At 22.5% G+C, this 11,820-nt stretch overlaps 1 protein-coding gene and 1 pseudogene across 2 annotated transcripts; both read right to left on the bottom strand.

The window, feature by feature from the left end:
• Nucleotides 1-1,125: 1,125 nt before the first annotated feature.
• Nucleotides 1,126-7,538, bottom strand: LOC127290647 (probable multidrug resistance-associated protein lethal(2)03659). Of its 2 annotated transcripts, none has more exons than XM_051319355.1 (10): nt 7,253-7,538; nt 6,829-7,086; nt 6,400-6,655; nt 6,122-6,296; nt 5,899-6,055; nt 4,144-4,346; nt 2,883-4,077; nt 2,564-2,778; nt 1,326-2,380; nt 1,126-1,219 (listed from the first exon to the last, which is right to left on the bottom strand). In XM_051319355.1, exons 1-10 carry the CDS (start codon nt 7,300-7,302, stop codon nt 1,139-1,141), a joined length of 3,645 nt encoding a protein of 1,214 aa, XP_051175312.1. In that variant the 5' UTR covers nt 7,303-7,538; the 3' UTR covers nt 1,126-1,138. The 2 variants fall into 2 exon arrangements, with proteins under 2 accessions (XP_051175312.1, XP_051175313.1); XM_051319356.1 differs by having other exon boundaries at nt 6,158-6,296.
• A 91-nt stretch (nt 7,539-7,629) lies between these two features.
• LOC127290627 (ATP-binding cassette sub-family C member 4-like) lies at nt 7,630-9,149 on the bottom strand (annotated as a pseudogene).
• Nucleotides 9,150-11,820: the final 2,671 nt, after the last annotated feature.

Genomic DNA, 11,820 nt, shown 5'->3' with positions numbered 1-11,820 from the left:
AAAAAAAAAAAAAAAAATTCGTTACATATAAAAATTAATAAAAATTTAATTTTTCTCTTTTCAAATATTTCTTTTTCTACAAATAAAAAATTATTTTTTAAACAATATTTTTAATAAAAAAAAAAATTATTTCTACTTTTTTTATTATATATTTTTATATAAAATGATATATATATATATAAATTAATTTTATTTCTATTTATTAAAAAAAAAATTAAATTAAACGTTTTTTCTCTATTAATTTAAAAAGTGTGTTAATTTTCCGTGAATGTTTTATTAGACAACAATTTGCAAACTAAAATGCATTGTTTTTCTTTTTTTTATATTTTAAATGTTTTTCTCTTCTTTTTTTTCGTTCAACATATTTATAATTTGTAGAAAAAACGTCAAGGAACTTATAGATAAGATAATTCGTCTATTATGTAAATTTATAATAAAAACATAAAATGTCAATTCCCTGTAAACAAATAATATGAGTGAGTTTAAAAGAAAAATAATTTTTTGTTTCAAAAACTTTATTTATAAAAAAAAAAAAAAAAAAAAAAAAAAACGAGTATTTAACTTAATAATTATCAAAGTAGCGATAAATTTTACAAGTATTTGAAAGAGAAAAAAATTTGCTAACATTTATAATAATATATATTATTTTTCATTTTTAGAAACAAAGTTACTATTAAGTACTTTTTAAGGAAAAAATACAAAAAAAAAATATTTTTTTAATTTTTTAATAAATGTTTTTGATTTTTTTGCAAAAATAATTTTTTAAATATATTATTTCCTTTTTTTTTTAAATTTTCGAATTTTATATGACACAAAATAAAGTAAGAAATTTTATTTTCTATTTTTAATTGGAAATTTCGAACATAACCTCAAAATTTAATTCACAAAAGTCAGGAACATAACCTGAAAAAAATTAGAGGTTTCATATGCGTCACTAAAAGACGAACCTAACCTCAAAATTTTATTGACAAAAGTCAGGAACATAACTTGAAAAAAATTAGAGGTTTCATATGCGAACCTAACCTCAAAATTTAATTGCCAGAAGCGCCAGAAGTTACGAATATAACCTCAAAAAAAGCGAAGGACAATTAAAAATGCATAATTTATTTAAACATAAATTTATTATCGCATATTTATATCAATTTTCAGTAATATTTTTCACCATATTGGAAAATATTCCATTATTCTTCTTAACCAATTCCAGAGGATGACCAAATTCCTAAAAAAAAAATTTTTATTTAAAATAGAATTAAAATAATTTCTAAATTTTTTTTTTTATTTTTTAGGTTATGTTTAAAGTTTTAGGCCAAAAAAAGTGTACTTACAACAAGTTGACCATCACTGAGAACAATAATTTTGTCACAATTCATAAAACTATTCAATTTATCAGTAATGACAAAAATTGTACAATCTCTAAATTTATTGATTGTCATTTCAAAATCATCATCATCATCATCATCATCATCATCATCATCATCATCAATGACAAGAATTTTATTTCGCCTAATTAATGCACGAGTAAGGGAAATTAATTTTTTTTCTTTATAACTAAAATTTTCTCCATCAGTAATAATTGTTTCAAGTCCATCTCTATTAATATCCAATCCCACAGTATTTAGTGCATGATAAATATCAGCATCCGAATTATCATCAAATGGATCGAGATTTTGACGCAGTGTACCGTCAAAAAATTTCACATCTCGTGATATATAACTAATTTTAGAACGTAATTTATAAAGATCTAAAATTTTTGTTGATACACCATCGATGAGAATTTGCCCTTCAATAAATCCAAAACGAAATAATGCAGCAATTAATGAATTTGTTTCGTCTAAAATTCCAATTTTTTCACCCGATGAAATTGTAAAATTAATATTTTTCAAAATTGCCATATCATTTTTACAATATTTAAAAGAAACATTTTGAAATTTTATCGAACCATTAATTGGCCAATTTGAATGTGGTTCTTTTAAATGAATTTCGTCATTGTAATCAACAAATTTTTCCTTTTCAATATTTTCAAGAATTCTTTTCACAGACAATGACATTTCATTATTTATTTCAGTTATTTGAAAAATTCCCCATTTTAATGTGGTAATTATTGCAAACGATTGGGTGATAATTAAACCCACATTACTGATTGTAAAAAATTTTTCTGATAAAATAAATGTATAGCAAACAATTGTCAAGTAAATTAAAATGATAATATCAATATAATAACGAAAACCACAAGACATTTGTAGAAGAATTGTGGAAATTTTGATATATTCATTATGACGTTTATGAAATTTTTCAGTGATAAATTCTTCTCCTCCTGCTGAGCGAATTGTTGATAAACCATTGAGAGTGTCTGTCACTGTTTCCAAAAATTCCGATTGTTCTGAATTAAAAATGTTAAGAATTTAGGAAATTAGATATTTAGGAATTAAGAAATTTAGGAATTAAGAAATTTAGGAATTAAGAAATTTAGGAATTAAGAAATTTAGGAATTAAGAAATTTAGGAATTAAGTAAATTTAGACAATTTGTAAGTACATGATTTGATTAGGAAAACTCATAATTACTTATGGCATTCAATTGCTTTAGAGTTGTGCTAGCCTTGAGGTACATGTTCGTTAAATTATAGAGAAATAAGCCAGTGAATATTATTGGAATCATCAGCCAGTAATTGATAATTATTGTTAGACTTATTAGTGAAATTATTGATATGCTGATAAAGAGGACATCGTGTATTGCTTTGGGTAAAGTTCTATCAACTATTTCCATGTCCATGGAGAATCTAAACAGAAAGCAGTAATCTAATAATAATTCCCTAATAGTCCAATTCCTTAATTCAAAAATCATTCTAATTATTTCATAATGATTTTAAAATCAATTCTATACCTTTTTAAAATATTTCCAGCATTATTCTTATAAAAGTATCTCATACTTCCATGTATCATTGACTGAAACAATAATGTATGCAATCTATTAGAAGCATTTTTACAAATTTTCCCAAATATTAGAACATTTAAATTTATTCCAATTATTGCAAATATCAGAAGTCCACCAAATATGTATATATAATTCCAGTGTTTAATTTTTGAACAAACTCTCGAATATGTCACTAAATGATGATCAATATTCTCATGTAAATTATTGCATAAACCAGTTATTGTCCAATGTGTAATAAAATAATCAACAGCAGTAATTGCAATTTGACAAGTGCATAATAAAATAAAATAAATTCCAATTAACCACCAATTTTCCACTGATTTTAATAGTTGCAAATAAATATTTCCTGTAATTTCAACATTAGATTCAAGAGTTTCATATTTTTTAAAATTATCATTTAATAATGGCTGATTGATTATTAATTTTTTTCCATTCTTTTTGTAATTGATTTTTATTTCATCATTGGAGAGATAATAAATTTTCTCAACATATTGAAGATGTTTTTGATGATGATTTGTCAGGAGAATTCTTATTTTGTTTTTTAATAATTTACATAAAATTTCTTTAAATATATAATTGGTAATTTTGGAATTAATTTTTTCAAATGGATCATCTAGAAGATAAATATCAGCATTAGAATAAATAGCTCGAGCTAGTGCTAATTTTATTTTTAATTCCTCGGTGATATTAATTTTATTCCCATTAATTTTTGTATTATCCTTCATTGGTAATTGAATTAAATCTTTTTCCAATTTAAAAATATTAATTATTTTTTCATAATGTTTTTGATTTATTGGATTATTAAAAATTATATTTTCACGAATTGTTCCTGAAAATATCCACGGATTTTTACTAACATAGGCAATATTTCCATTAATATTAACAATTCCCGATGCTATTGGCAATTCTTGAAGAATTATTGACGATAATTTTTTTGTTTCACCAACAATTGCTGTAAACGAAGCAGGTTTTGGTGAAAAATTAATTTCATTTTCTTTTGTTATTGAATTCAAATTTATATTATTAAGATGTAAAAAAATTTTGTTTTTGTTAATTTTGTTTTTTTTAATTTCCATTTCGTCAAGATTCATAAATTCCTGAATTAATCGAAGTGCTGAAATTCCATTATTAATTTTTTCAAGTCCTAAAATTAAATTCTTTTTTTGCATTTATTTTGAATCAAAGAAAAAAAATTTATTTGTAAACTTACCTAGTGGTAAATAGTAATTGATGAGAATTTGTAATTCCATAAAATAGAGTACGAGAAGAAAAAATGTTTCCATTTTCATGTTTCGTTGGAAGATGACAAAAAATATAAATGTAATGATCATAGACAATCGGGAAATGTAAAATAATGATGAAAATATAATTAATTTGATGACATTGAATTTAAATAGCTGATAAATTTCGTATCTAAAAATTAAATAAATTGAATTAGTTAATGAATTAATTAAATGAATTAATAAAATAATTAATGAAATAATTAAATTAATTAAATGAATTAGGTAATGAAATAATTAATTAATGAAATGAATTACCTAAAAAAATAATTAATGAAATAATTAAATTAATTAAATGAATTAATTAAATGAATTAATAAAATAATTAATGAAATGATTAAATTAATTAAATGAATTAGGTTATGAAATAATTAATTAATGAAATAATGAATTAATTAAATGAATTAATAAAATAATTAATGAAATAATTAAATTAATTAAATGAATTAATGAAATAGTGAATTAATTAAATGAATTAATAAAATAATTAATGAAATAATTAAATTAATTAAATGAATTAGGTTATGAAATAATTAAATTAATTAAATGAATTAATGAAATAATGAATTAATTAAATGAATTTGGTAATGAAAAAATTAATTAATGAAATGAATTACCTAATAAAATAATTAATGAAATAATTAAATTAATTAAATTAATTAGGTTATGAAATAATGAATTAATTAAATGAATTAATGAAATAATGAATTAATTAAATGAATTAGGTAATTAAATAGTTAAATTAATTAAATGAATTAGGTAATGAAATAATTAATTAATGAAATGAATTACCTAATAAAATAATTAATGAAATAATTAAATTAATTAAATGAATTAATGAAATAATGAATTAATTAAATGAATTAATAAAATAATTAATGAAATAATTAAATTAATTAAATGAATTAATGAAATAGTGAATTAATTAAATGAATTAATAAAATAATTAATGAAATAATTAAATTAATTAAATGAATTAGGTTATGAAATAATTAAATTAATTAAATGAATTAATGAAATAATGAATTAATTAAATGAATTTGGTAATGAAAAAATTAATTAATGAAATGAATTACCTAATAAAATAATTAATGAAATAATTAAATTAATTAAATTAATTAGGTTATGAAATAATGAATTAATTAAATGAATTAATGAAATAATGAATTAATTAAATGAATTAGGTAATTAAATAGTTAAATTAATTAAATGAATTAGGTAATGAAATAATTAATTAATGAAATGAATTACCTAATAAAATAATTAATGAAATAATTAAATTAATTAAATGAATTAATGAAATAATGAATTAATTAAATGAATTAATAAAATAATTAATGAAATAATTAAATGAATTAATAAAGTAATTAATGAAATAATTAAATGAATTAATAAAATAATTAATGAAATAATTAAATTAATTAAATGAATTAATGATATAATGAATTAATAAAATAATTAATGAAATAATTAAATTAATTAAATGAATTAATGAAATAATGAATTAGGTAATGAAATAATTAATTAACGAAATAATGAATTAATTAAATGAATTAATGAAATAATTAATTAATTAAATGAATTAATAAAATAATTAATTAATTAATTAAATAATTAAAGTAAATTAATTAATTACAAAAATTTAATAAAAATTTAATTTCCTGATCACAGTGGGAATAACTAACTTTCTGATATTGTTAACAGCATCAATAAATTTCTTTTCCCAGACAAATATTTTTATATTTTCTATACAATCAATAATTTGATTTTGTAATTTTAATCTTTCTTTGGTTTTTACTTCAATTTTCAATAATAATCGTGACGTTAATTTAGTGAAAAATCCTGAAAAATACGAAATAATAAATTAATGGAGAAAAAAAAATTGATGATTTTCTTGTCTATGCACACCTTGGATTGGAATAAATAGAAAAAATAGTGAAACACCGGAAATTGCAATAAATCCCACATGAATGTAAATTAAATATGCAATGAGAATTCCTTGAAATGGTATCATCCAAAAATAATGTAAATACATTAATGATGATTGAATTGCTTCAGCATCATTTGTTACAAGTTTGACAATCTGTATTTTAATTTATTCTATTTTTTAATTTAATTTAATTCTATTTTTAATTAAATTTTTATAATTTAATTTAATTAAAAATTTTTTTTTTTATTTTTGATACCTCCAGAATCGAAGTTTTTTCCTCCAAACATGTTGTGGACATTTTTAAGATTTTACTATAAATCAAAGAACAATAAGCAATTTTTATTTTTAATCCTAAAATTGTCATTATATTGAGTATATTGTGAAAAAAATTTATTTGAATCAATAGACAAATAATAATTCCAATTGCCCAAATGCATGCCTCGTTTGTTGATGTTTTTGTGTTTTCTTCAAAATATCTCAACAATTTTGTCAACAATAGCGGTTGTAATGCTCTAAAAAATGAAAAAATATACATTTTTTTAAAATTAATTTTCAAAAAAAAAAAAAAATAAATAAACTTTTCCAATATAAAAATAATTAAAGTAAAAAAAATAAAAAATTATTACCAATGATTTCAGAATTAAATTAGAATTAAAATTTTAATTTTACTTAATTTGTCCCAAACCTTATAAAAGATTCAGAAATCAATTGAATAAGACCTATAAATAAAATATCAACACCAAAAATATTCATTATCACTTGTTTCAATGAAATTGGTGAGTTTGAAGAATTTTTTTTCTTTTTTTCAATTTCAATATTCCATGAGTCGTGAATTTTTTTATATAAATAATGAGAGTCCTGTTTCTTTGGTATTTGAAAATAATTAAATTCTAAATTATCATCATTATTTTTATAATTTTTGAAAAATATATTAAAAATCCATCTAGAAAAAAATTAATACAAAAATATAAAAAAAATATACCAAAAATATACAAAAATTTATAAATAAAATTATATTTTCTAAATATTTATAAAAAAATTTATTTAAAAAAAAACTAAATTTTATCTTCTTTTTAAATAAAGAAAACAAGTTTTTATTTTATAATTACATAAATGAGAGCCGTGACAATATATTTCCATACGAATATGAATTTTTCATTTTCTATTTATAATTTATACGCAAATAAACACTCGATATATTTATTATATATTAAAATTGAATTTTAATAAATATTCTCTTTTTTTATATAAATTTTTTATTAAATAATACTTTATATTTCAAATGTTATACTAAAAAAATATATATGGAAAACTTTTAACACAATAATTTCTCTAGTTTGAAACATTTTTTTTTTTAAATAAAGTTATTATAATTTTTTTAAGTCACACTTTATTATTTCGCCGTTCACTTTTTTTTATTATATATTATAAAAAAATAATAAAAAATAATAAATGAAAAAAATGAAATAACATGCTTTGTTAAAAGTTAGACGGGAACTGACGATAAAAACAATTTACAATAGTTTTAATAAAAAATAAAAGTGACTGCCATTATTTTTAATGAGCTTACTGATACCCATGAAAAAATAAAAATTGTTATTCCTAATTTAGAAAAAAACGTTTTTTTTTAAATCTAAAAAAGTCACTTTTATTGTTTAAAATTAATTAATAATATAATTAAAATATTAATTAATTATAATGTAACAATATATAAATTACATGCATACTTAATTATATATATATGTGTAATAAATAATTAATATTGCATTTAATTAAATATTAAATAAATATTCAATTACATGTAATTAAATTATTAATTTTAAAACAATAATATTATTTACTTTCCTCATATTTTTGTCGTTGACGTAAATGTCATTTGAATAAAATTTGTCTTTTCCATTTTTCAAAAAAACCCTTTTTCAAACACAATAAATAGTCAGTTATTTTCTTTCTTTTCATCTTTTTATTAATAATTTTTATTAAAATTACAATTAAAACCTTCATCTAACAATAACATTTCATATTCTATATATAAGATAAAAATATTTGTATACCTTAAAAAAATAATTTTTTTTGTAAAAATATTGTTATTTAATGATTTCAATTGAGTACTTATATTTTGTCTTCTAATTTTTCATTTCTCTTCCTTTTCCCCTAATTTCTTTCAAATAACTCTGAAAAAAAATTTGTTATTAATTTATTAAAATAAATATATAATTACTTGCATGAAAATGCACTTGAAACATCTCAAATCCAGTCTGTTGAACCATTTCATACAAGTGACCTTCTTTTCTTTTCCATTAAACTAAAAGGATGATCCATTTCCTGAAAAAAAATAGAAAATTTTTTTAATTTTTATTATAAAAATTAATTTTATAATTAAAATATTTAAATATTCAATTGATATTATAATTTTTAGGTTAATTGTCACTGCGTTGAAGTATAAACAAGAGTGCGATAGTTAAACGCGACATTTTAACACGGTTGAGTCGGTATAAATTATATCAGCAGAGTGCGCTAACAGTTAGGGGTAAAAGTGCATTCACACTGTGTTAAAAAAAACTGTTTTATTTACTAAAATATGAATTTTCATCACTCACCACAATGGATCCAGCTTCCAAGACAATAAATTTATCACAATCCATAACTGTATTCAATCTATGAGCAATAATAAGAACAGTAAAATATTTTATTTGTTTTCTAATTGTTTTTTGAATCAAATCATCAGTTTGTGGATCAACATTAGCCGTTGCCTCATCCAATACAAAAATTCGAGTCTTTCTCACAATATCCCTTGCCAAACAAAGCAATTGTCTCTGTCCCACACTAAAATTTGCTCCAACGTATGAAACTCTCGCCTCCAGACAAGCTTTCATTTGGACAATTGTATACTTTAATTTCAATTTACTCAAAGCCCTCCAAAGTTCCTCGTCATGAAACTTATCAAATAGATCCGAATTCATTCAGAGACTTCCGGCAAATAATAATAGTTTCTGTGGAATAATACTGTGGGTTTACTTTTAGGGGGTAATTTATGTCTTCCTCTACTTGTATTACAGTGTCAATTTTTTTCTACACTTTACGGTGTATTTTGTGCAAGAATTAGCAATAAAATAGTCCGCCTAAGAAAAATTGAATTTTTTTCGGAGTTTTTTTGTGTTTTTGGTTGACTTTTTGGTGTTAAAATGTGTCTTCCTCTACTCGTATTTGGCTGTCAATTTTTTTATACACTTTTAGGTGTATTTTGTGCAAGAATTAGCAATGAAATAGTCCGCCTAAGAAAAATTTTACTTTTTTGGGACCTTTTTTGTGTTTTTGGCTGACTTTTTGGTGGTAATAGGTGTCTTCCTCTACTCGTATTTGGCTGTCAATTTTTTTCTACACTTTTAGGAGTATTTTGTGCAAGAATTTGCATTAAAATCTGCTGCCTAAGAAAAATTGAATTGTTTTGGGAACTTTTTTATTTTTTTGGATTTTTGGGTTGGATGAGTTTTTGGTGGTAATAGGTGTCTTCCTCTACTCGTATTTGGCTGTCAATTTTTTTCTACACTTTTAGGAGTATTTTGTGTAAGAATTTGCATTAAAATCTTCTGCCTAAGAAAAATTGAATGGTTTTGGGAACTTTTTTATTTTTTTGGATTTTTGGGTTGGATGAGTTTTTGGTGGTAATACGTGTCTTCCTCTACTCGTATTTGGCTGTCAATTTTTTTCTACACTTTTAGGAGTATTTTGTGCAAGAATTTGCATTAAAATCTTCTGCCTAAGAAAAATTGAATTGTTTTGGGAACTTTTTTATTTTTTTGGATTTTTGGGTTGGATGAGTTTTTGGTGGTAATAGGTGTCTTCCTCTACTCGTATTTGGCTGTCAAATTTTTTCTACACTTTTAGGAGTATTTTGTGCAAGAATTTGCATTAAAATCTGCTGCCTAAGAAAAATTGAATTGTTTTGGGAACTTTTTTATTTTTTTGGATTTTTGGGTTGGATGAGTTTTTGGTGGTAATAGGTGTCTTCCTCTACTCGTATTTGGCTGTCAATTTTTTTCTACACTTTTAGGAGTATTTTGTGCAAGAATTTGCATTAAAATCTTCTGCCTAAGAAAAATTGAATTGTTTTGGGAACTTTTTTATTTTTTTGGATTTTTGGGTTGGATGAGTTTTTGGTGGTAATAGGTGTCTTCCTCTACTCGTATTTGGCTGTCAATTTTTTTCTACACTTTTAGGAGTATTTTGTGCAAGAATTTGCATTAAAATCTTCTGCCTAAGAAAAATTGAATTGTTTTGGGAACTTTTTTATTTTTTTGGATTTTTGGGTTGGATGAGTTTTTGGTGGTAATAGGTGTCTTCCTCTACTCGTATTTGGCTGTCAATTTTTTTCTACTCTTTTAGGAGTATTTTGTGCAAGAATTTGCATTAAAATCTTCAGCCTAAGAAAAATTGAATTGTTTTGGGAACTTTTTTATTTTTTTGGATTTTTGGGTTGGATGAGTTTTTGGTGGTAATAGGTGTCTTCCTCTACTCGTATTTGGCTGTCAATTTTTTTCTACACTTTTAGGAGTATTTTGTGCAAGAATTTGCATTAAAATCTTCTGCCTAAGAAAAATTGAATTGTTTTGGGAACTTTTTTATTTTTTTGGATTTTTGGGTTGGATGAGTTTTTGGTGGTAATAGGTGTCTTCCTCTACTCGTATTTGGCTGTCAATTTTTTTCTACACTTTTAGGAGTATTTTGTGCAAGAATTTGCATTAAAATCTGCTGCCTAAGAAAAATTGAATTGTTTTGGGAACTTTTTTATTTTTTTGGATTTTTGGGTTGGATGAGTTTTTGGTGGTAATAGGTGTCTTCCTCTACTCGTATTTGGCTGTCAATTTTTTTCTACACTTTTAGGAGTATTTTGTGCAAGAATTTGCATTAAAATCTTCTGCCTAAGAAAAATTGAATTGTTTTGGGAACTTTTTTATTTTTTTGGATTTTTGGGTTGGATGAGTTTTTGGTGGTAATAGGTGTCTTCCTCTACTCGTATTTGGCTGTCAATTTTTTTCTACACTTTTAGGAGTATTTTGTGCAAGAATTTGCATTAAAATCTTCTGCCTAAGAAGAATTGAATTGTTTTGGGAACTTTTTTATTTTTTTGGATTTTTGGGTTGGATGAGTTTTTGGTGGTAATAGGTGTCTTCCTCTACTCGTATTTGGCTGTTAATTTTTTTCTACACTTTTAGGAGTATTTTGTGCAAGAATTTGCATTAAAATCTTCTGCCTAAGAAAAATTGAATTGTTTTGGGAACTTTTTTATTTTTTTGGATTTTTGGGTTGGATGAGTTTTTGGTGGTAATAGGTGTCTTCCTCTACTCGTATTTGGCTGTCAAATTTTTTCTACACTTTTAGGAGTATTTTGTGCAAGAATTTGCATTAAAATCTGCTGCCTAAGAAAAATTGAATTGTTTTGGGAACTTTTTTATTTTTTTGGATTTTTGGGTTGGATGAGTTTTTGGTGGTAATAGGTGTCTTCCTCTACTCGTATTTGGCTGTCAATTTTTTTCTACACTTTTAGGAGTATTTTGTGCAAGAAATTGCATTAAAATCTTCTGCCTAAGAAAAATTGAATTGTTTTGGGAACTTTTTTATTTTTTTGGATTTTTGGGTTGGATGAGTTTTTGGTGGTAATAGGTGTCTTCCTCTA

This window comes from Leptopilina boulardi, unplaced genomic scaffold, assembly GCF_019393585.1.
Source record: "Leptopilina boulardi isolate dan_hultmark-lab unplaced genomic scaffold, ZJU_Lbou_2.1 LbouV2_78, whole genome shotgun sequence".
NCBI lineage: Eukaryota > Metazoa > Arthropoda > Insecta > Hymenoptera > Figitidae > Leptopilina > Leptopilina boulardi.
Note: the sequence above shows the minus strand (reverse complement) of the source record. Positions and strands in the feature narration are given on the sequence as shown.